The 25,049-nt window shown below is 50.3% G+C and overlaps 1 protein-coding gene across 1 annotated transcript; it reads left to right on the forward strand.

Moving 5' to 3' along the window:
* XPNPEP2 (X-prolyl aminopeptidase (aminopeptidase P) 2, membrane-bound) lies at window positions 1–23,654 on the forward strand. The gene is made up of 21 exons (XM_012653336.1): window positions 1–49; window positions 1,844–1,917; window positions 3,413–3,523; window positions 4,715–4,778; window positions 5,782–5,886; window positions 6,143–6,229; window positions 7,096–7,242; window positions 10,206–10,307; window positions 10,977–11,058; window positions 11,382–11,577; window positions 12,416–12,505; window positions 13,409–13,518; window positions 14,180–14,257; window positions 15,369–15,440; window positions 17,158–17,218; window positions 18,494–18,563; window positions 19,151–19,255; window positions 19,681–19,740; window positions 20,306–20,382; window positions 22,809–22,898; window positions 23,460–23,654. The coding sequence occupies exons 1-21, from the start codon at window positions 1–3 to the stop codon at window positions 23,652–23,654; spliced, it is 2,025 nt and encodes a 674-aa protein (XP_012508790.1).
* Window positions 23,655–25,049: the final 1,395 nt, after the last annotated feature.

The following is a 25,049-nucleotide window of genomic DNA, read 5'->3' on the forward strand; positions in this document are numbered from 1 at the left end:
ATGGCCCGGGCTCACTGGGGCTGCTGCCCCTGGCTGGTCATCCTCTGTGGTATGTGCATCCGGGCCTCTCCTGGAGAGCAGCTCTGGCCTCCTCCCCCTGGGCTCAGAAAGGGTTGGAGTGCGGGCTGGGGCCCAGGCGTCTCTTGTTCTCTTGGTCCCCCTGACTGTCTTGAGGCAGACAAACCTCAGGGCCAGTCTTTGGGGTCTTCATCACTTAGGAGGAGTCTGGTTTGACATCTTTCCATTTCCCCTTTTCAAGAAAAAATTAATCTGGCACTTGTTAAAATGCTAAGGAAAGCTTTATTCAAGACTACTGTAACGGGGCACTGCAATAGGGGAGAGAGGTGGGGCTCCACTCTCCATACAGCAAAGAGCTCTTGGGATTTACAGCCAACGAGCAGAGTGAGGGGTCGGTAGACGGAAAATTACTAAGAGGAGACAACAAGGGTAGGAGGATTCTGGCTAAACCAACTTAACAGGGTTCTTGCTGAAGGCAGGCCGGGGCGATCAGATGTGAAGGATGGGGAGTTCTCGCTAAACTTACTTAGCAAGATTCTTGCTAAGAATGGGCAGTGCAGGCCCAGCAAGGGCAGGACGGACACCAAAGGCCAAGGTCAAGGTCAAGAAGAGGGTTCCAGGGAGCCTAACAAAAATTTGGTCAGGGAGAAAGTCTTTCATCACCCCTACAGTGCCCCGTTTGTCCTCAGCGAGGTGCCCAGCTCAGCGCCTCCATCCCAGCCTCCTTTCTCTTTGCTCTGTCAGCAGGACCCTGCTCAATCACTCAGTGTCCAATTTCTGAGCACCTCCCCAGTACCTGGCACATAGTAGGCGCTTAATAAATGTTTCCTCAATGAATATTGGGTAACTGTCCTTGAGTCACACCAGATTTGGGGCACAGCCCAAACTGGAAACTAGGTCTTTGTACTCTGTCCCTTCTGCGGGCACCACCCTTTCCAGGCCCACTTCCCATGGTTGGTAGAATGGGAGGACAGAAAGGACACAACCCTCTTTTGTATTCAGATGGCCTGGGTTCAAATCCCTGTTCTACCATTGACTGACTTACGGTGGCAACACTTGAGCAAGTTACCAAACTTATCTTGGCCTTGGCTTCCTCCTCCGTAGAAAGTGAACAATAATACCCACCTCATAGGGTTGTTGGCAGTATCAAATGAGATATTACAGATAATTTGTTGAGTTCAGTTTCCGGCACATAGTAGGAACTCTTTAAATGCTAATTAATCCACCTTTTTCTACCAGGTGATGATGCCAGACTGAGATTTCTGTCTTATATATTGAAAATGAGCCTGGAATGATAGAGATTTGGATTGTAAAAAAAAAATGGTACAAGTGGGCTTTGAATTTAAGTAAACCCAATATATATATATATATATATATATATATATATATATATATATAAGATTTCTAGGAGGCTAAAACTAAGGTGGGGGTGACAATTTAGTGACATCCTCTAGAGAATTTCAAAGAAAATTTGATTACAAAAATTTAATTTACACACAACTTTTCCACTTCACTAGACCCTGAAAGGACCCAATTAGATTGGACGAAAAAATTGATTTAATGAGCACTAAAACTATCCGAAAGTGGCAGTCATTTGTCTATGAAACAAATTTCTTTGATTGTGACCCAGGGTGCCATCCAATTCAGCCTGATTTCCTATGAAATGTGATTATTTTTATCCTCAAGTGGACTTGGCCAGCATCGTATGTTTCAAAGGATGGAGGCCCTGCGGGGCGGAGGAGGAGGGCTGAGGGAAGATGTCCCTGCACTCTCTAGGAACTATGTGGTTCCCCAAATGACCCTAGATTTTTCTCTCGGCTTCTAGCTTATGCCTGGGGCTACCCAGAGCCAGCAGACCTTGGAAGAGAGGATGTGAGAAACTGTTCCATCAACCCCCCGGTGAGGCCGCGCTCCCCGCCCCGCCCCGCCCCATCAACCTCTCCATCCCCCACTGGTTCATTTGCTGGCCTCTCCCCCTACCAGGTTTCTCCTGATTTCCGGACTCCGGGGCCCCTATTTCTTATTAACGTCGGTCAGGGTGGGCAGCACCTTCTCAGGTGTCTAACACCTCCCCCCAACCCCTGCCCTCTCCCCTGCCTTCTCCCCTGCCTCCCCCCTCGGTGCCCTCCCTTGCCGCCCACTCATTCCCACGGCAGGTTATCTGCTTCCGCCTAGTCCTGGGCCCCGGGCAGCCCTGCCAATAGGAGGCAGGTGGGAGGAGAGAGGAAGGTGGGAGGGAGGCAGGTGGGAGGGAGGAGGGTGGGAGGCCCCTAGCTGGCCTTTGGCTGAGGCCAGGCAGAGGTGAGGAGGAGGATGGGAGGAAAGAAGACAATGTGTACAGTGACAGCAAAGAGGGACGCACAGAAGGGAGGAGAGAGGAAGACGGGGCCAGAAGAGCCCACGGAAGCGCAAGAGAGGGTGGCCTAGGGTGTGAAGACGGGAGGGGGCCCAGCAGGTTAGAGCCAGAGGGGATCAGGTAGCCAGCCCCTAGCTAGAGACTAGAGTGGTTCTTTCCACCGGAGCAGGGCTAAAGATTTTCTCCAGGCAGGGGCGGGCATGCCGGCTGTACCCTAAGCCACAGGAGAAACGTAGTACATCTGTTAGCAGTGTCAACTTCATGGGGCAGGCAGGCAGGTGGGCAAAACACAGTACTTTTCTATTAAAATAAACATGGCTATATCGTTGAGTAGAAAGCAAAGCAAAACAAACGAACAAAAACCATGCTTTTCGTTTTAAAGATAAAACAGGCTTTAAAGAAATGTCTGGCTTGGGGAGGATCTTTCTGGGCAATGTCTCAAACTGCTGGGGGTACTTGTTCACTCTCCTCTGCCATATGGGACCATGGGTGGCAACCTGTAAAAGCCCCCAAGGTAGGGTTGCCAGATCAAATACAGGTCACTCGTCACATTTGAATTTCAGATAACAAATAATATTTTAGTACAAGTATGCCCTAAATAGTGCATGGGATATACTTACATTAAAGCATTATTCATTGTTTATTTGAAATTCAAATGTTACTGGGTGGGCATCCTGTGTTTTTATTTGCTAAATCTGGCAACTCTACTCCACTGTGTCTAAAGAGGGACCATCCCTGTGGCCTAGCCCAGTGTCAGAGCTCAGACACCCAAGACTCAGGCCCCATTACTGTCACAAAGGGTCCCTCTCCAAGCTCTTCAGCACCTCCATCTCCACTCGGCCCAGGCATCTTAATCTAGAAGAACCAGTAATATCACCTGCCTCCCCATCCCTTCCCAGCCTAATTACCCCCAACCCCTCCCTGTGCCTCAGGAGAGGCTGGTGGCTCCTCTAGAGGCTGGGGGCCCAGGTGTCATTTTCTCTCAGCAATGCGTGTATCTGTTTGTGTGTGTCTCGGCATCTTCCTGTCATCTGTCAGTACCTTCCAATTACTGTGGTCAATACCACAGTGCGGCTCACAGCCCTCCGCCAGGAGTTGCAGACCCAGAATCTCTCTGCCTACATCATCCCAGACACGGATGCCCACATGGTAAGGGACAGCTCTCCTCTCCCTCTTGCCCTCTCCCCGACTCTGGGTCAGCCTATGAGCACAGGCCACAGACAGGAGCTATTAAGACTCAGAAGATGAAGGCAGAGAAAAGATCTGACAGGCGAAGGAAAGGAAGTGAGGAGCTCGGGTACAGTAGTTTTAGGGCAATTGAAAGAATGTATCCCTTTACATAGGAGGCAAGACATTGCCAAATCTCCTTGACCTCAAGGAATGAGACTATCAACAATTTCAGAATCAATTTTGATCAATTCCTAGATGGTAGCTCCAAAATGAATGTTTAGGGCATCCCTGCCCTGGGAGGTTGGAAGGCAGGCTGGAAATTGGACTGGACGAACTCCAAGCTCCCTTCCAGCCCAGGCCTTGCCATAACCTGTAGAATGGATCAGTGGAATGATCCAGAATCCTGGACTATGTGAGTGTGGGGGATAGGTTATGGGGGAGGGCAGACAGGAAACAAGATGGTCTGAACAAGAACTGCTTTTCCCAAAGCAGCTCCCCTGTCCACCCATCCCACCCTTTCCCACCACTGGCTCCACCTCCACCCCCATCCACCTGTCCCACACCAGCCCAGCTGGAAGAGAAGGCATTTTTGGTATCAAAGAGATTGCTTGAATTCGTTTTCAAATTCCTGCTGGGAAGGGCTGAGAACCTTGGGTAAGTATCTGAATTTCTCTGAGCTTCAGCCTTCTGCAAAATGGGAATAATGAGGTCTGTCTCCAAGAATTATGGGGATCAAAACACAATACTGTGTAAATCCCTCTGCAGAAGCTACCTATGATGTTCCCAGTGTATGGTACTAGACTGGGGATGGGGAGGGGATAAGGGAGGGGAGAACCTAAAAGAACCAAAGACACACCCCAAGACTGCATGGAATTTGCATTCTGGTTGGGGTGACATGACTCCTTTGCAGAACAGTCCATTGTGCCACTGAGTCCAGTGCTGGACAGTGGAGTTTAGACTCCAAGAGATATAGTTGTTTGAAGGGAAGGAAGATACTGAGGGCGGGGGTAGGGAGTTACAGAGGGCTTCCTGGAAGAGGTGCCCAGTGTGCTTGGTCTTATAGGACTGGTTGGAGCTGACTGACAGAAAGAACCGGGGTGCAGTTGGGGGCCTTTTATGCAGGATCTGACTCCCCAAAAAAGGCTAATGATTCTGTTGTTTATCTCCTAGAGCGAGTACCTCGGCACACCTGACAAGAGGCATTCATGGATTACAGGCTTTACTGGAAGTGCAGGTGACAGCCTTTACCCAGCCCCACTGCTTCTATTGTAGACCCAGAGGTGGTCACAGAGGACCTGGCATGGAGAGTTCCTCAGCAGCCAGGACCCTAGAACCTAGTGTCCGAAAGCCCCTTTTACTCTCTCTCTGCCTCCCCTCCACCACCTCAAAACCATCAGGTTCCCCGGGGCAAACATCTCGTAGCCCACCAGCCAAATTTCTGTGCAGAAACAAGGCAAATGATGCCCCTGGCTTCCTTCCCATGCTCGCTGCCAATGCCGCAGCCAGGCCCAGCCCAGCACTCTCTGGGCTCCATTTCTGAGATAGTTGCTACTTCCACATCTAGCCACTAAGGGCCCTCTGACGCCCATCACATGATGGCTCATTTGGGGACAAAGTTTTACTTTGCCGGTCCTTTTATATGCAACATCACTTTGCATAGCCAAACGAGACACAGACATTGAGGACTTTGATGAGGTCACAGTTGCTGAAGGGGCCTCCCACCCTGATCCGGCTGCCTTAAATAAAATCCAAGCTTCCCTCACTGATCCTCGAACATTCCTCCCTGGACATCAGACTGCCCTGCCTCGACCATCATAGGCCGTTCTTCTCCTTGCCAAAGTCACTGGCTTTGTCGTCCCCACCAATCCTCAGCTAAGCCTCAGGCTTAGCATTCCTGTGGGCCACCAAGTCTTGACACTGAGTCTGATCTTTCCTGAGAGCACCTACGTGCAGCATTGGCTCTTTTGGACTGCCAAAGGGAGACCCAACTTCTTCTCCTGCTGGAAGTCCTCATGGCCCCCTCGAGGTCCCGATTCAGGCTACTCTTTCTGCCAGTTTCCCCCTAAAGCTCTTTTTATCAACCCCTGCCTTACTTCCTTCAAATAGAAGAGCGAAACCCTTTCCAGAGGCCCCTTGTGACATTGTCAGAGCCAGCACTGTACTCATGGCACATCTGCCGACTAAAGCCATGTTTCTCACCTTCATCCTCACCTCCAAGTCTCTCTGTTCTGTCCCAGGAACCGCAGTGGTGACCATGCAGAAAGCAACTCTCTGGACCGACAGTCGCTACTGGACTCAGGCTGAGCGGCAGATGGACTGCAATTGGGAGCTCCATAAGCAAGGTAGAAGGGTCACACGGATTTGTGCCACAAGCCCTGGAACCCAGACTAGTTCAGGAAGGTATAGGTAAGGGGGTATACGCAAGGCCATGCTGGGCCTCTATGGGGAGCTTGGGAAATTCGAGGCCATCCCTGACCTTCGAGGCTGATATCAAGGAGGACACACATGGCAGCACTGTCACAGACAGAACCCTGGCTGGAGGGTCTGGGGGGCTGGCTCTGGAGGTGATCTCTCTGTTCTTTCCTGTCTTTCTCTCAGTTGGCGCCACTCCCATTGTCACCTGGCTCCTCACTGAGATTCCTGCTGGAGGACGTGTGGGCTTTGACCCTTTCCTCTTGTCTATCGGTATGTTCTTCCCTCAGTCCCTGGATCTGTCCACACCGGCAAGGGTGACTCGGCCTCCCTGAGATGTAGAGAAATGGACCTTGGTAGAAGGAGGGGTGGTAAGACCATAGAGCATTTGAAGTTGTGGTCATAGAATGTTTTGCAACAAGGATGTATTCATAGATTGTGCAATTAAAATATATTTAAAAGAATGAGTACAAATATTTGTAAATTCATGAGTGCGGAGACCCAACCTAGAAGACTTAGAGAATCAGTAAAGATCTAGTGGATGAATAGGCCAGGACATCCTTGAACTCAGAACCATCTTCTGTGCCCTGAAACTCTACTAATTATGGTAGCCCTCTTCTGGAAGGTGGCTTAGAAGGGTCAAAGGAGTTGGGAGGGCTGCTGAGTAAAAAAGGGCCCCTGAGAATATAGCTCCCTGAGCTCCAAGGTCCCAGACAACTGGCCACACCTGCAAAGACGAAGTCCTGTCAAATGTGTACTGAAAGGCTCACACTTCGGAACTGGCTTCTTTGCCAGTCTGTCCAATGGCCTGAACATCACCATTTCTTTGGACTGTGACATTGAAGCCCTGTTAAAAAGGTTAGTACCCAAAAGAGGGACCACTCACAGCCACTGGCACTGAAAAGACAAACTAAGCCTATTAGTGGTGGTCAGCATTGGGGTGGGCTCAGGGCAGTTTGGCTTGGAAAGCAGAAAGAGGAGGATGAGGGGCAGGCCCAGCATGGGGCATGCATTCCAGGAGGTCCGGGCTGCAGGGAAGAATGGGAGGTAAAGGGAACCAGGACTAACTTTGCTTGAATCACAATTTTTCCTGAGGTGTCAATGGGTGGGGAACAAGTGACTCCTTCCTGTCTCTGCAGACTCCTGGAAGAGTTATGACCTGGCCCTCCAAGGCTCTGACAGACAGCTGGTGTCCATCACAGTCAACCTTGTGGACCTGGTGTGGGGATCGGAGAGGCCCCTGTTGCCAAGCCAGCCCATTTATGCCCTGCAGGAGGCGTTCACAGGTGATTCAGCAAGGCAGTTCTCTTTCCCAACTCGCAGCAACAGGGAGGAGGTACCAAAGCAATGGTTTGCAATGCTAAGCATGCACCTGAGTCACCGGGGATGCTTGTTTAAAATGCATATTTCTAGGCCCCCTCCCCACAGGGAGGCTGAGTCCAAAGTTCCTCAAACTGTATTTAGAAAATGCTGGATTAAAGAGTGTTAGCGTTAGAAGCAAGATGAAGCAGGAAGGGAGAGAACAAGGTGGTCAGAGAAAGATGGAAAAAAAATACCCTTTTCAAGAGAGAAAAAACATGATATGATTGTCTGGTAGCAGCAACTGGTTCATACTGAATCACTCGAAACTTTACTTCTGACCCTCCTGAGATGAGGAATTTAGATCAGTGAGATGGCTGGGGTCAGGGGGGCCTGGGGTGGATGGAAGAAGTAAATAACTAAGTTTAAGGTCAGTGTGTGGCACAGATTAGGGCTCAGGTTTTGCTGGACCACAAAGGAAAGTTAACTGATCCAGAAAAATCTAACAGCAATAATCTTGACCTTATTGACCCCATCTAAATATGTCATAAAAGAACAGTCTGCCATACGATTCTTGTAAGTCATAACTAAAATCCTGACCAAGACCAGGAATCAGTGTCTTGGCCATCAACCACCCATCTCCCTAGGAATTCTGAATGAGCCAGTGGGCCGGATTCCTGGTGATATTGGGCAATCCAAGAAGTCCTTTCCATACACGAGTCCATGCAGATTTCTTGTTTGGAAAGGAGTCAAAAAAGCAGGAGGGAAATTTCAAAATAGCAGCTATGGTGAAACAAGTGAAAATTGTGTTCAGTTTTCTTTATCTGTTCTGATGTAACTTGCAAAATCATTCTTGCTGCATCTTGACACCATTTTTAAAGAAACTTGCTATCCCAGACTGTTAAATCATACATAAAACTCATCTCATTCAGATAAAGAAGGTCACAGTTATGCCAGGAAGGGGAGAGGATAAAAGAAAAAAACCTTCCAGTGAGTGGGAGAGAATTCGCATGGGTTTTGTCACTTCCCACAAGGGAGGGGATGCCAAGCCATCACAGGCTGCTAGTCTGCAAGAAAAAGCCATCTGGAGCTTGGACTTGGAAGTCCAAGAACAGAACAGAGTTCAGCTTCAATGAGCTTATAGAGAGGAAATTTCCTCTCCAGCTGCTTGTATGTTTTAAAGGGGAAGGGAGGAGTGCACAGAACACCAAAAGTTAGCTACTCAAAGATACCTGTATGCATCAGACCATTTAAATTTGGTGTCATTTGTTTTCTCAAAAGTGTATCATATTCATGAACCTTGAAAACATAATTCCAAGTGAAATAAGCCAGTCAGAGAAGGCCACATATTGTACAATTCAAGTTATATGAAATATCCAGCATCGGCCAATCCATAGAGATAGAATATGGATTAGTGATTTCCTGGGGGTGGGGGGAGGGGGAAATGCGAGTGACTCCTTAATGGGTAGAAGATGTCCTTTTGGGATGATGAAAATGTTCCAGAATTAGATAGTGGTGATGGTTGCACAACATTGTGAATGTACTTAAAGTCACTGAATTGTACACTTCAAAAAGGTTAAAATGATAAATTTTATGTTATGTGTATTTTACCACAATAAAATAAACTTTAAAAATGTATCATACCCAAAGCTTTGGTTCTCGTTGAACAGGTTTACCTGTTTATGTAAAGTTTTTTTAATGACATTATTTATACTCATATCTGGACCCAATTAGGACCCTTAATGCTTATGACCTTCTGCCAGCAAATTCCTGGTCTTGCCTAGGGACAGACTCTTTATATGACTTGCAAGGGGCAGGGGTAGAAGGTGAAAACTAAAGTCCTAGAAACCGAATGCAAGCGTCCTGGAAAGGATGGGTTTGGAGACTGACAATGTTAGCAAGACAGTGCAGTGCCTGTACGGATTGAGAGTGTGATCTATGCAGTCAGACAGACCTGGGTTCAAATCCCAGCTCCACTCCTTGCATCTATGAAACCCTAGACAAGTCACTTTACCCCTCTCAAGCCTTGGTTTTCTTATCTGTAGAACGGGGCAAGTAAGAATTAAAACAATGTTCACCAAGTGCTTAGCCTAGTGTCCTCGGCTTAGTGTAATAAGTACCGGGGTTACTACAGGGGAGAGGCTTGAACATGGCCCCAGCCCTATCCCTTTGCCCTTCAACTAGAGCTGCTCTTCTGATCTCTGCTCTGTATGTTTATTTATCTATCAGAAAGTTACACAGCCGGGCGCAGTGGCTCACGCCTGTATCCCTAGCACTCTGGGAGGCCGAGGCGGGAAGATCACTTGAGCTCAGGAATTCGAGACCAGCCTCAGCAATAGCGACACCCTCGTCTTTACTAAAAATAAAAAAAGAAATTAGCCAGACAACTAAAAACAGAAAAAATTAGCTGGGCATGGTGGCGTGTGCCTGTAGTCCCAGCTACTTGGGAGGCTGAGGCAGGAGGATCACTTGAGCCCAGGAGTCTGAGATTGCTGTGAGCTAGGCTGATGCCAAGGCACTCTAGCCCGGGCAACACAGTGAGACTCTGTCTCAAAAAAACAGAAAGTTATACAAGACTTACTATTTACCAAGACACCATTCTGTTTGTTTTACAATATTAATTCATTTGATCCTCACAGCAACCCTATTGAGGTAGATACTGTTATTATACTCCATTCCCATTTTACAGATGCATAAAATGAGACACAGAGGGCTTAAGTAGTTTACCCAAGGTCGCCCAGCTAGTAACGTCAAAGCCAGGATTTGAGCCTAGTCTAAGTCCAGAGCCCATGTCATTAATGACTACACAAGTAAGAGTTTATTTGAAGAAAAGTTTCTACTGTTTAAAAATAAAATTGGAAAACCGTTACCCTAAGGGAGCCCTTCCAGGAACTGAGTGCCAAAGGCAAGGTGTGTCGCTTATGCTTTGTTTTGGCTCCTTTGCTTCTAGGGAGCACTTGGCAGGAGAAGGTGTCTGACATCCGAAGCCAGATGCAGAAGCATAGCAAGGCCCCGACTGCTGTGCTTCTGTCATCGCTTGATGAGACGGCCTGTGAGTGCGGATTTGCAGACACGGGTGGGCGCCTGGGTCTCCCCAGTCCCCCAAGACTCTGGGGCCCTGCAGCACAGAGCTCTTCCCCAAACAACCACGAACCTGCCAGTTCCTGAGAGCTCCGTGGCCGTGGCCTGTGGGAACTGAGAAGGTTAAGGGGGCAGAGCTCATGTCTGCAGAAGAAGGAAACCAGGGAGCCATCAGCAAGCTGGGGCCAGTCCACAGGCCATTGGAGGAATGGGCTGACCATGGTGGCGAAGTGCTTCTGTCTCATTAAGAGGAAGAGGAGCAGCAAACACCTCCCAACAACCTGGCCACCATCCCAGGGCACTCCCGCTCCCAGCTTTAGCACCCAGTGTGACCCTACTTTGTCCCAACATGGCTCAGGACTTCTTGCCTAATCCCTGTGGCTAGGCTTCAGATATTCTGGGAAGCCACTGAAACTGTGTCCTGACCGCTGCGTATCTGCATTTTTCTGGGGGAAAAGGTCCGTAGCTCTCATGGGCATCTCAAAGGACCCCCAAAAGATTGAGAAACTTGCAGAGGCAGATGATGCAAGTGTACTGCTGGTGATCTTTTAGGGCTAAAGCAAACAGTGGGGCAAAAATGTCAGAAATGCTTGATCCAGGCAGATCAGCCTCAAATAGTCCCTGTCAATTCTCTTCCCAGGGCTCTTCAACCTTCGCAGCAGTGACATCCCCTATAACCCCTTCTTCTATTCCTACACGCTACTCACAGACTCCGACATCAGGTACGGCTTTTCCTTGGCTTGCTGTCATGCACTTCCACCAACTTGCACCCTCTCACTGCCCCACCACTGACCCCACCTTCATACACAGCCTCCGGGCTGCCCATGAGCTTGGTGCCTGCCCCAGCAGGACCTTCTAAGAAACCTGCTGTTGGCTTTTCCTGACCCCTTGACCTCTGTTCCTATTGAATCCCAAATCTGGTCTGCTTGGCTCCCTGGGGCTGGCTTCCTCTCACCTCCAGGAACAAAGGGACTGTCTGTCTCTAGTCCTTTGTGTTGCCCTTAGCAGATGCTTAGGACCCTCCTCGTCTTCCCTTCCAACCCAGGTTATTTGCAAACAAGAGTCGTTTTAGCTCCGAGACCCTGAGGTACCTGAACTCCAGTTGCACAGGCCTCATGTGTGTGCAACTTGAGGATTACAGCCAAGTTCGTGACAGCGTCCAGGCCTACGCCTCAGGAGACGTGCGGATCTGGATCGGGACCAGTTATACCACGTATGGGGTCTATGAAGTGATACCTGAGGTGGGTTTGCCAGGCCCCAACCCATGCCAGGCACCGCGAACCTCCTCCAGGCCTGATAAGTTTCAACCTAAAAGGGGGGCCAAAGGCCCTCAGCCATTCAGTTACCTGAATGGTGACCAATGGTGAGTTGTTGACCAAGTCAACAATTATACAGTGAGCTGCCCTCTAGGCCTCACTGGAAAGAGATGAAGGAAGAGGAAACAGGTATATCTGTCCACAGAGAGCTTATAAAATTGTCAAGGAGGCTAGAGAGAGTATGGCCTGGTCTAACAGAGACTTCAGAATCAGCCAAACCTGACACTGAATCCCAGCTCTGCCCCTAATTGGCTGTGCTATGACCTTGGGCAAGTGACTTAGCCAATCTAGGTCTGTTTCCTCACGAGTAAAATAGCAATGAGAGTCCCGACCTCACTGGAGTTGCTCTGTGGATATTTAAAGGAAACAGTGCACGTAAAGCCCGGTGGCTGACACGCGGCAGGCACTGAATGGTAGCTGTTATGTATAGCAGACTTACACCGTCAGACCCGCCCATCAATTGACGCAGGCCAGGCTCTGATGGCTCCCAGAGTACTGGTGAGATCCAGGGGCAGGGAGTGAGCTGCCAAGCAGGGCAGTGTTAATCAAGGAAGCTTCCTGGAGGGAAGGAGGGAGGGAGGATTAAGTGGCACATGGAAGACTAGGAAAGACCCACTAGTCAGAAAGCACACAAAGGAGAGGGCATCACCACAATAGGGTGGCAAGTCTCATCTCAGCCGGGGCTTCCTGCCAGTCCTTTGAAAACATCACTGTGCCCTGAAGGCTGCTCCCAGACCTCCTCTTTCCTCCCTGTGCCTAACAGGAGAAACTTGTGACAGACACCTACTCCCCAGTGATGGTTACCAAGGCAGTGAAGAACAGCAAGGAGCAGGCCCTCCTGAAGGCCAGCCACGTAAGTCCATGTTCGGGCAGGTGCGGCCTTTTGGGAGCTCCCGATCTGATGGGTTAGAAAGGAAAGCCTTCCAGAGAAGCCTGAAGAAGACCCTCAATGAAACAAAGAAGCAGATACCAAACTCCTGGGCTTCATCCCTTGTCTCCCAGTATAGCACAGTGGTTTAGACCGGGGGCCCTGGAGCTGCAGTGTCTTGAGTTCAAATCCCAGCTCTACCCACTTCCTAGCTGGGTGACCTTGAGCAAGTCATTTCACCTCTCTCAGCCTCAGTCACTTCATCTGTAAAATGACGATCATAACAGTAATCCTACAGCCTAGGGTTGTTGTGAGGATTCAATAAGTATATGTGTGTGTGTGTGTGTAGCTTCAAGCCGTGCCTGGCACATTCTAAGTGTCAAATAAGTGTTAACTGTAATGATTTGCTCACCCTGGCAAGATGATGGTTCACTTTTGGGAGGATATTCTTGTTAAAATTAGGTTAAATTGCCTCACTTAAAAAAAAACTTTTTTCTTGAGGAAAATTTTAAATATACACAAAGGTAGAGAAAATAGCATAATTACCCCCTGTGTCCCTGACACCCAACTTCACCAGTCATCAATTCATGGGCAATCTTGATTAATCTACAACCCCTCATTCATCTGCTGCTGGATTATTTTAAAGTGAATCCCAGGTAGCATATCATTTTTGCTGTCAACACTTCAGTAAGTATCCCTACAAGGTAAGAACTCTTTCAAAAACAGGAGCATACCATGATCGTATAGAAACACTAATGAGAATCCTTTGAAGTCAAATAGCCAGTGTTTGTAAAGCTCCAGATTCCAGAGCAGCCGTCTGATCTCCAGCATCCAGAGCCCGTGGCTGCAACCATACTCCAGCCGGCCTCTCTGCTTCCCCCGCTCCAGGTGCGGGACGCTGTGGCTGTGATCCGGTACTTGGTCTGGCTGGAGAAGAACGTGCCCAAAGGCACAGTGGACGAGTTCTTGGGAGCAGAGATGGTGAACAAGTTCCGAGGGTGAAGGACTGTCCTTTTTAGCTGACTATCTTTTTGTGTGGGATGGGGTTAGGGAGGGAGAATTGGTCCCCGTACTTAGGGGGAAGGAAGATGCTCCTTGTATCTCTGGAACAAAGAGTGACAGGTTCTTGGGGGATCAGAGTTCTGGGCAGGGGGTGTTGGATGACGTTCCTCAGCCCAGCTGGAAGCAGGACAACTTGAAGGGCCACAAATCAACAGTACCCTCTAGTGTCTGCTTCGGGCATGGGCTCACTGTCCCTGGGGGACGCTGGCTCAGGCCAGGTCTGCCCCTGGACCATTTGAGACTATCAAGTGGGGAGGGAGGTTCCTGAGGGCACACTTGGCCTAAGCCAGGGCCAGACTGTGGGTGGGAGGCACAGGCTCTTGGGCTGGGGAGTTTTCAGATACAAGAAGCTACGTTTCTTCCCTCCTATCTGTAAAATGGAGGTGGAGAGGGAATAGTTGGTGTCTATAATCCGTCCTTCTCTGACCTTCAGTGCTCTATAAGTGACAGGACAGGGCTTGGGGAGATGGAACCGGGAGGTGGGGCTGGGAGAGCCACATGGAGTCTGGCTGAGGTAGAGGCAGCTGTGACCTTCATTGGAGCTGGTTAGATATCCTGGGCCCATTGATTGTCCATTCCTTGCCTTGTAATTTCCAGAGAAGAAGAGTTTTCCTCTGGACCCAGTTTTGAAACCATCTCTGCTAGTGGCCTGAATGCTGCCCTGGCCCACTACAGGTACTCCAGGGGAAATAATTTTCTAGGGCCCTGTTGGGGGATCCCCTTGTATGTGCAGAGGGACAGGGTCAGGGGAATGCTCTGGGGCCTGGGTCCACATTGAAGACTTGGGGCCCTCAGGACTATGGAAACTGGGGGAGGAGCTCAGTCTGGGGTCGGGAGTCTCTCGAAATTATTACAAAAGGCCTCAGCAATTTTTCCCCCAAGGGACTGGGACTTTGTGAGCCCTCAGGACCGAGGGATCTGGAAGGGAAGCACTGATGCTATTGGATGAGTTTTCTTGGCTTCCTGCGAGCTATTTCTGTTAGCTAATTCTTAAAGCTCAGGAGCTCACATGGAGAAAGGCCTGTTCACTCAGCATGAACCAACTAAAGTGGGAGCAAGACGTAGGCTAGCCAGATGTTTGGCTCCATAGAAAACAAACCCCTACAGTCCTGCCTGATGATATTTAGCAGGTAGAGCTGACCAGATGCCCCAGCCTGCCATGGGCACAGCAGGAAGAGGTCGATGCCTTCCAAGGGAGGGCCTGCCATATCCCAGAATTCCCTTGCCTGGTGTCCTCTGGTGTCTCTTGACCCCACCAGGGCTAGAAAGCGGCAGGGTGGGTACTCCTCAGCTTTACTACCTCTTGTTCTCCAGCCCCACCCTTGAGGCACCCTCCCTTCCTGTGCTATGGCTTCTTGGGGCCCTCTGCACTCAGAGGCAACAGGAAGTTAGAGACAGAGAACTGGATGGAGCATCCGCCCCCCACTGCTTTACCATGTGGCCGTGTGCAAGCCCCTTGGCCTCTGCAGGCCTGTTTGTCCTTATGTAAAACAAAATGGCTTAACCAGGTGGTCTCTAGGGCTCTCCCGGCTCCCAGGTTCTGGGCTCTTCCCTTTCTCCCCTCCCTGGGGCCCTGGGCCTTGCTTGGCCAGGTGCAGGATAAACAGATGTGTGCTGCGGACAGTAGCAGCAGCAGCTGAGCACCCTCCCAGGGCCCTTTGAGAGGAATCAGCCTGGGAGCCCGGCCCCAGGGGCGGAGGGGGGTCCTCCGCTTCCACTCGGGAACCTCACGCTGCCCAGCGCAGTGCTGGGCTGCTCCTCTCTCAGCATTTTCTCCCCTTCTCAGCCCAACCAAGGAGCTGAACCGCAAGCTGTCCACAGATGAGATGTATCTGCTGGATTCAGGGGGGCAATACTGGTATGTACCCCCTACCCCGCCCTGGCCCGGCCATCTCAGCTCAGACATCTTGGGCCAGCCTAGAGCCTGGCAAAGCTTCCCCTTCCCAGGCTATGGATTCTTTGTCCGAGAAAAGAGAGACTTGGATTGAATGAGCCCTGAGCATCCTTCCCATTTTCATACGTGGGGGTCCCTGCACAGTGGGAAACACACAGAAGCTAGACTAGTGGGAGTGTCCGGACAGCACCTCTGTGAGAATTAGGAAAAGACTCCTCTTGCTCAAGTAAAATGTTTTTATTAAATATGCATATTATTACATAGTCTGAACAACTATACTCGGCAGCCCTGCCTGGCCTCATGAACACATACACCCATATTCTCACCCACTCGTGCACACCTGGACACAGACTACACACACCACCAAAGCAACCCTTTAGATGAGTTACCCTTGTACAGTACACAACCTGAACACTTGGACATGACAGCCGTGCTAACCCCATTCCTTCCAAATGTGCGACCAATCATTCACACTAGAGCTGAACTGAGATGAGCTGATCTGAAAGATTTTCCCTTCTCATCTAGGAATCAAATGGACTGTGGGTAGCTAGGGGTGGGGCAAAAGAAGGGGTGTGCTGAACCGATGGCGGAACAAGGAGTAGTTTCGATGGGTTCCCAGCCTCCATCCTGTGGAAATGGTGAACGTGCTAACAACAGAGGCTCTTCGCTTATTCTTAGCACAGCTCTCAGCCAGCATAGCAGGCGCTTAGCTTAGCAGCCTTTGCTAGTCACCAGTTCGATGCTGTGAGTATTTGAGATCGCCAGTGTGCAAAGGGGAAGTGAATTTGTGGGGGTGTTGCTGGATCGGAGTGTGCTCGGAGTAGAGCGAAGCCGGGGAAATGGTCACCTCACTTCCTCTTCTCTCCCTCTGAAGAAGAAGGTCACCACACCCCATGACCCGCTCCCAAGGAGGAGCCCCCAGGGCCTTGGGACCGTTTCTCTCTTCTCACTCCCCCGAGGGTGACCTCAGGGGCCATCCTGGGGAAACCACTGCAGCTGGTGGTTGGGAGTCAGACCTTCTGGCTTCTTCTGGCTTCACCTCACTGGAACTCTGAGCAAATCACTGGGTCAGATCCGTGTTTCCAATGTAGAGCACTATGTGGAGAGTCAGTGCTTGCTCCCAGCCGGGCTTCAGTAAGGCTCAGAAAGGGAAACAGTTTCGTGGCCTCAACTGCCTCATCTGTGAAATGGGGATAATGAGGCCCACTCTTCCCAGGGAACAGCAAAAGTGTCCTATAAATGGTAAACAACTGTCTAAATGTGAAAGTGTTATGATAATGTAATTTCTCTGGACCTCAGTTTCCCCATCTGTAAAAAGGAAACAATCCCTTCCTGCCTCCCAGGAAGATTGGAAGAAGCTTTCCTTTTAGAGCTAGGCTGACCCAAGGAATCCTGGAAGTACAAAGTGGGTGGTATGGGGGAGGAATGCATAGGGGAGGATTGTGATTGTCAGACAACATAGTGACTTTTAACTTGACGGCTTTGCAGAGCCCCTTCCTGCACGGCTGCTGAGGACGGGATTTTAATGATGGTAGCAATCTTCTTCCTTGCACCTCCCACCTTCCCCCATCCCAGCCCTGCCACTTGAGCCCCAGTGGAAAGCACACAGGAAGCACGTCGCCCTGGTCCCTGCCCCCAAGCATTCAGTAGAGCTGGACATACTGGTTTCCTTTCTCCACAGGGACGGGACCACAGACATCACCAGAACAGTCCACTGGGGCACCCCCTCTGCTTTCCAAAAGGTAAGCATTGGGCCCACATACCCCCCTCTCCACTCTCCCCCAAGGGGCACCCAAGCAATCACCCCACCAAGAGCCCTCTCATTTTAGAGGCTCAAACTGAGGCCCAGAGAGATTAAGTGGTTTGCCCAAGGTCACACAAGTTAGTGCCAGAAAACCCAGTGCTCCTTGCTGCTTCCCCAGAGATATTTCAGGCTACCAACAAGACCTCGGCCCAAACTTATCCTCATCTTATTTCAGCAAATCAATGCACAAATATTTTTTTGTTGTTGCTGCCTGTGTGCCTGGCTCTGCGCTCAGTAGAAAGGAGGGAGAAAGGCGTTCCAGGTGGAGGAAAACAGCACAAGCCAAGTGTCAGAGGTGGAAAGGAGCCAGAGGTGTTCGGGAAAACAGTGAGGGCTGGTCAGCTGGGACAGAGGCTGCGACATTGTCTCTGGGCATTACGGGCCTCTGGGGCTGGAGCAGGGAGCTGTGTTTATGCATTCAGCAAGCCGACCACGGGTCAGGCACCGTGCTGCAAACAGAGAGGGAAAAGATGCTGTCCAGGCGTCCAGGAGCTCACAGTTGAGTGGGTAGAGTCTGCTGCCTCAGGCTGTCGTGCACTAGATGACAAGCCTGTGCACGTGTGTGGGGGAGGGGATTGACCTCATCGCCTCTGAGAGTGACCAGAACAGGCCTCCATCAGCCCACCTCCCTCCCCAGACAGAGGGAGTCTGACCTGCCAAATGATCAGACCCCGACCCAAGCTTTAAGCCTTAAGACAACTAAAGGGTGATCATAATCATAGGAATGAGCGTTAACCTTGATTGGAGCCTTTAATCTGTTTGCAGCACCTTATGTATATTAGTCCGCCTACCCCTCCCAACAACCTTAGGGGCTGGGTCCTACTATCATCCTATTACAGATGAGGAAATCGAGGCATAGAGTCATTAAAGTCGCTTGCCCAAGGTCTCAGAGTGTGCGAGTGGCCGAGTCAGGATGCTACCCCAGGAAGTCCACCTGCCACCCCTACTGTCACAGCCTCAGCTCACCACCATCTACAAGTGCCTCCTCCACACATTATAATGACCACTGGAGACCAGCCAAAGGGAACCACATGACAGAGCCCCAGCTTTGGGGAGCCCCCCATCAGCCTCTTTGGCCATTTTCCAGAATCTGGGCAACCACACATGAGAATGGGCCTGGGCCCCCACACCCATGTGCCCACAGGCCAAGCAGCCAGAAGCCCCCCTGGCTCCCCCTCTCATCCTCCACATCAGCGTTTCCTCTCCCCATCAGGAGACATATACCCGTGTGTTGATAGGAAATATCGACCTGTCCAGACTCGTCTTTCCTGCTCCTACATCAGGTGGGTTTCAGAAACCAGGCTGGACCCTGAGCCTCAGGTCCTGATTTCACAGGACTCAGACCATCACCCTGGGAGGCGAGTGGAGCAGGGATCATATCATCATCCTTCCCCTTCCATAGATAAGAAAATCCAGCCTAGAGAGAGAAGGTGACTTGTTTGCCCAAGGTCACACAGAGGGTTAGTGGGAGAGTCAGGCCTCGAACCCAGGTCTCCTGCCTCCTAATCTAACACTGTCACTCAGAGGTGGGAGTGATCACTGTGGGCTGCAGCAGTCGTGGGAGCATTCCTAGAAGAAGTAGGTGTCAGAGTGCTAAGCCTTGCTGTATGGGCAGAAATTGTAGTAGAGTCATCAGTCCAGGTAATAGGCACACTGTATGGTATCCTGGAGATAGTGTGGGGGCTGGTCTGGCCAGGGAGCCACTAACTCCATCCATCAGCCCCTGTCCATCCCAATCCAACATCATTGTGTCTTAGTGGCTGCTCGGGGGCCCTCTCCTTAGGCACTGCACTGGTAGCTGAGCAGGAAGGGGCAAGGTGGACAGTTGGGTACAGCCAACTGACTGGAGGCAATCTCTCTTCCCTTCCAGGGCAATTGATGGACGCCTTTGCCCGCAGAGCCTTGTGGAACGTTGGGCTCAATTATGGTCATGGGACAGGCCATGGCATTGGCAACTTCTTGGGTGTACATGAGTGTAGGTGCCTTCTCACACTCCCCTGGGATCTCCCTTTGTGTGACAGCCCCCTGTGAAGGAGGTAGAGCATTTTGCAAGTATGGAAATGACTGAGACCCAGAGAGGTGCCCTGACCCACCCAAGGTCACCCAGCTCCACAGGGTAAGTGAGGAATGCTGGCAGTCGGCCAATCCTGCTGGCTGCTTGGCATCCAGGAGGACGCCAGAAAGAGGACAAAGACCTAGTGGCTAACTTATATAGACCCCAAAGAAATAAAAGCCAGAGTTGGTCTGGTGTGTACCAGCCCTAGGTAGACAATGATGCGGTGAACAAATGCTACTAGAGATGCCCAGGGAGCCCCAGTACCTGCTGTTCCCTGGAGCCTGCTCGTTTCCAAGCTGGCGAGTACAGGAGAGCTGACACCATGCCTGTGTCTTCCTTTTCAGGGCCAGTGGGATTCCACTCCAGTGCCGTAGCCCTGGACAAGGGCATGTTCACTTCCATTGGTATGGCTCTCAGGCCCCTCCACCCTGCCACCCGCTCCCAGAGCAGGGCTAGCCCAGACTACAGTCTAGGGCACACCAGCCTTCAGGAGCACACCCAGCACAGGCACAGCCCCAGGCTCCACTGAGGCACTCAGTCCCCACTCCCACCCCTATGCCTAGCCCCAGGTGACTTGTCCCACCCCAACCCCAAGCCCCCGCAGCACAGACCCTCTTTGCCCTTGGGAGTTGGTTCCCAGCTGTACATCCTGACTCTGGAGTTGCCAACCAAATGCTGGGGTAACAGGACAGTGGCACCCAGGACCCAAGTGGGTTCTTAGGTCTTCCCTGCTGGGCTACAGGGGAGGGAGGGTGAGTCAGAGGTTCACCTGTGGGGAATCTGAGGCCCAACAGGGATGGGTTGCCTCTGTTTAGCCAATACGCATCTAACAAGTCATGGGGCTGCCAGAGTCAACAGCCAGGGGGCAGCTATGTACCTGGGCCCTCCAGCCACTCATCAGTTGGTATAGGGAGCCTGGGCTTGGGTCCTCCCCCTGCTTAATGCCACCAGCATCTCTGTGTCTCCCAGAACCTGGTTACTATAAGGATGGTGAGTTTGGGATCCGTATCGAAGATGTGGTCCTCGTAGTAGAAGCAAAAACCAAGGTAAAGTGCTATCCAGATGGGCTGGAGGTGTGGGCAGCATGGCAGTGACTTTGGGTTGCATGGGTGGTGGGGGGCTGTGGTGAGGAAGGTCAAAGGAGAAGTGCATTTAACGTGCAGGCATGTATTTATTTGGAGTCTTCTTTAGCACTGTAGGGATTCCATAAATCAGAGATTCTCAAACCTGTTTGCCCATTAGAATCATCTGGAGAGCTTTTTGGTTTTTTAAATGCCAATGCCCAGGCCCCACTCCAGACCAAGTGAATCAGTATCACTGCCCTAAATCATTGGTTCTCAATGTACATAATAATCACCAGGGGAGCTTGTTAGAAGTAAAAATTCGGTATAATAGCAGACAAGATAAAATACCTACCTATAAACTTAAAAAGGCTTACATGGAGAAATTCTCTTCTAAGGGACATAAAAAAGATTTAAGTAAATGGTGTTCTCTGGAGAGAAGCCTCAATATTGTTAAGATGTCATTTCTCCCTAAATTAACCTATAAATTAAAGACAACCTGAATTTCAATGCTAACTGAATACTTCTGCAACTTCACAAAATGATAGTAAAGTTTATTTGTAAAAATAAACATGCAAAGATAGCTAGGTAGCTAGGAAAATTCTGCAAAAGGAGAGCAATAAGGGAAATTAGCCCTATGAGATTTAAACACAAACTACCATAACTAAAACAGTATGACACTGGAGAGGAACTAGACACCTGTAACAAGGGGACACACTAGTTAGTCCAGAAATAAACGCTCTAATTCCCATAAATGACATGGGAGTTTAGTTTGCAATAAAGCTGATGTTTTGAAACAGGACGAAAGATTATTCTATAAATGGTCAGGGGGAACTAATGGCTGATCACTTTAGGGGATTAAACTGAATAACCTCCAAAATAAAATTCCAGATGGACCAAAGTTTTAAGGTGAACAATGAAACCATAGAAGATCTAGAGGAAAAATCTGTATAAATTCATTTATAATCCCAGGGTGGAACAGGGCCTTTCTATGCAAGACCCAGAAGCCATGAAGGAAAAGATTAATAACTCTGACTAAATTCAATAGAAAACATCGATAAAGAAACAATACCATAAACAAAGCCAAAAGATGTGTGACAAATATAGCACATATCACAGAGAAAGGGCGAATGTCCTCATTTTGCCATGAGCTTTTACAAATCAATAAGATAAAAATAGACAAAACAGAAAAAACAGACAAAGGACATGAAAAGGCAATTCACTAAAATGGTCCACACACATGTGAAACTTCATCCTTACAGAAATACACATCAAAACAACAATCAAATACTATGTTTCACCTATCAGATTGATAAAAATTAGAGACGATGATACCCGGTGCTGATGAGTGCATGGAGGAATGGACAGTCTCATACACCGTTGGGGGGATACAAGTGGTGCAACCTTTCTGGAGGACAGTTTGACAGTATCTATCAAAATACCTATTAAAAATACCTGTACCTTTTGTCTCAGCAATCCCTGGACCAGTTATGTACCTTCTGGACATAGTCCTAAAAGTTCACCAAGATATTGATTGGTAGTATTGATAATAATAGTAAAAAAATTGGAAACAGCCTAAATATCCACAACTGGTTGAATTAAATCATGGGACAGCCACATACTGTGGAGTCTTGCATAGCCCTTAAGAAGAGTGAGGTAGATCTCCTTGTGCTACTATGGAGCACTCTCCTAGGTTAACTATTAAGTAACGGGGGAGGAGGAAGGTGTGGAAAAGTGTATCCAGTAGGATCCATTTGCATGGATTTTAAAAATATATACATATATCAATATATATGCTGTATATGCCTGAAATATTTTCAGGAAGGAAATTGGGCAGGGAAGAAACCTTCTATCTTTATTGTGTCTCTTTGTGTAGTTTGAGTTTCCTAACTACACACATGCAAGGGCTGTCTGGGAGATGAGAATTAGAGGATATTTTTTTCTTCTTTATACTTATTTCTATAGATAGATCAATAAATAGATACATAGATAGATATATGGTTGGATGGATAGATAGAAAAACCTAATAAATTATTTTAAAATTATTTAAATGTAGGTCCCCAGGCCCTGCCCTAGAAATTCTGTCTCCAGTAGGTTTGGGAGGCGGGCCCTGGAACCTACATATTTAACATGCTCCCTAAGTGCTGCTGAAGCCCACACTTTGAAAAACACAGACCTAAGTTGAAATTTCAGGAATCAGAAGGGAAGCGCCAAAGATGGGGCACTAAGTGGTAGACGAGGGGGCTGGTTAAGAGAAGGGACTCTGGAAGGTTCGGGCCTACTCGGAGTGTCCAGGGTTGACAAGGGTCAGCTCCCTGTGCCTGCAGCTTCCGGGTGGTGTGCTCCCCCGCTCCCTAGCTCCTCCTCCCCCCTCGCTGAGCTGCTTACCCTCCTTCCCTGTGGGCTCCTAGTACCCAGGGACCTACCTGACCTTTGAAGTGGTGTCCTTGGTGCCTTATGACCGGAACCTCATCGATGTCAGCCTGCTGTCTGCCGAGCATGTGAGTGCCCTTCAGCACTGTTCCCCTGCTCCCCGCCTACCCCAAGACCTTCTGCCCCTGCCACTCTCCCAGGAGGTTCCACACTGGTAGCACCTGTAGGCATATACTGGGGCATCCCTCCCCAGCTTACCAGAGACCCCAGAGCTTCTAGAACTTTCCAGTCAGACCAGCCTGCCCAACCTCAGGTAGTGAACACCTGAAGAGTCTGAGACCAGGCATTCCAGCTCTGCCACTACAAGGCCTGGAAATCTAAGCAACCCCTTCCCCTCTCTGGGCCTCAGTCTTCACCTTTGTAAAATGGGGATAATAATGCCTGCCCTGCTTATTCTCATTCCTGGGCCGGAAGGGACCTTAAAGTCACTATGACATTAAACAGCCACCATGGGAAACTGCCTCTGGAAAGCCCCAGGAATGCCTGAGGCCTGATGGTGGCTGGGGACCTGCGTGCCCCTGGACCAAGGTGGGCGGCTGGAGTATCACAGCAGGGGACTGGATGGCACCAAGACCTCACCTCTTGGTAGCTCGGCTTGGTGGGGCTCTCACCCCTCCTACCCTTTGCAGCTCCAGTACCTGAATCTCTACTACCAGACCATCCGCGAGAAGGTGGGCCCGGAGCTGCAGCGGCGCCAGCTGCTGGAGGAGCACGCGTGGCTGCAGCGGCACACAGAGCCCCTGTCCGCCAGGGCCCCAGGCACCGCCTCCTTGGCTTCTCTGTTGACAGCCTCCGCTCTTGCCCTCCTCGGCTGGAGTGTGTAGAGGCTCCAACACTACTGCTAACCCTCCACCTAGATGTCGGGCTCACCTGCTCAGCTCCCTTCACCCTGCACCGTACATGCCCCAAGAACCCTTGCCAGGGCTGAGCCCAGTGGCTCACGCCTGTAATCCTAGCACTCTGGGAGGCCGAAGCGGGAGGATCGTTTGAGCTCAGGAGTTCGAGACCAGCCTGAGCAAGAGTGAGACCCATCTCTACTAAAAAAAAAAAATAGCTGGACGTGGTGGTACGCACCTGTAGTCCCAGCTACTCGGGAGGCTGAAGCAGGAGGATTGCTTAAGCACAGGAGTTTGAGGTTGCTGTGAGCTAGGCTAATGCCACATCACTCTAGCCCAGGCAGGCCACAGAGTGAAACTCTGTCTCAAAAAAAGTAAATAAATAAAACTTAAAAAAAAAAGATCCTCTGCCAGCCCATTGCCTGGAAACCATTGTTCTCAGCCTCCTTCCCCAGGACCAGGCCCCAGGGACAATAGCTTCTTGGCCCCAGGCAGCGCCACCTGCACCCTGCCTTGGGGTTGTACACCTCACGCAGGGCTCCCGACCCCAGGCCCCTGGATAGGAGAGCCAACTAGCCCCTTCCCTCAAAATAAAAGATCAATAGGGCAGTGCCTCTAACCCTGGGGACTCCATGGTCCTGGGAGAGCCCGACCCTATCACCACCTGCTGGATATAGCCATACCTGTTCCCACTCACACTAGCTCTTGACTATTTGGTCTTCCCATGCCCTTGAGGCTGCCCTGGCCACCCCCATATGCCAGCAGCACTACGATGGGGCTCCCTCCAGGTTGCCTGCTGTGCCCGTAGAAGGGAGGGTTGCTGCATCCTATGGTTGCAAACTGCCACCCCAGGGTCGGGAGAACAGAGTAGTGGGGGCAGAGAGGGCCTGGAGCTGGAGACCAGCCAGGGGCACACACCAGCCCTCCATATGTGAGCCCATCTCTCCTAAACCCTGGGTGGGCTCCATGCCAAGTGACAGCAGAGGGAGTTAAGCCATGGGAATTTGGCCATGGGGTAGGAAAGAATGCGATGAGGCACTCTGGAAGACACTCTGGAATACGGCCCTGCTGGAAGTTGGAGAGCAACCTGGACAGCCGCACCGAGTCACTATCCCAGACTTCCCTGGCATTCAGGGAGCCCTTTGAACTTTCCAATGTGCTGCCGCAGCGCCAACACAATTAATATTAAATCCTCCCACATCCTTGGATGGCCCTTAACCTTGTGTGGACAGAGTCTGGTTTCCCCATTTTACAGACAGGAAAACTGAGCTCCAGACAGAGGATGGGTCCTGCCCAAGGACAAGGACACACACATTTGGTTGAGAGATGGTGGGGCCAGATGGCCAGCAGTGCAGTTCTTTTGCCCTTCAGCGCCATGTGGTC

The sequence above is a fragment of the Propithecus coquereli genome, unplaced genomic scaffold (genome assembly GCF_000956105.1).
Source record: "Propithecus coquereli isolate 6110/MARCELLA unplaced genomic scaffold, Pcoq_1.0 Scaffold42, whole genome shotgun sequence".
Classification (NCBI taxonomy): Eukaryota; Metazoa; Chordata; class Mammalia; order Primates; family Indriidae; genus Propithecus; species Propithecus coquereli.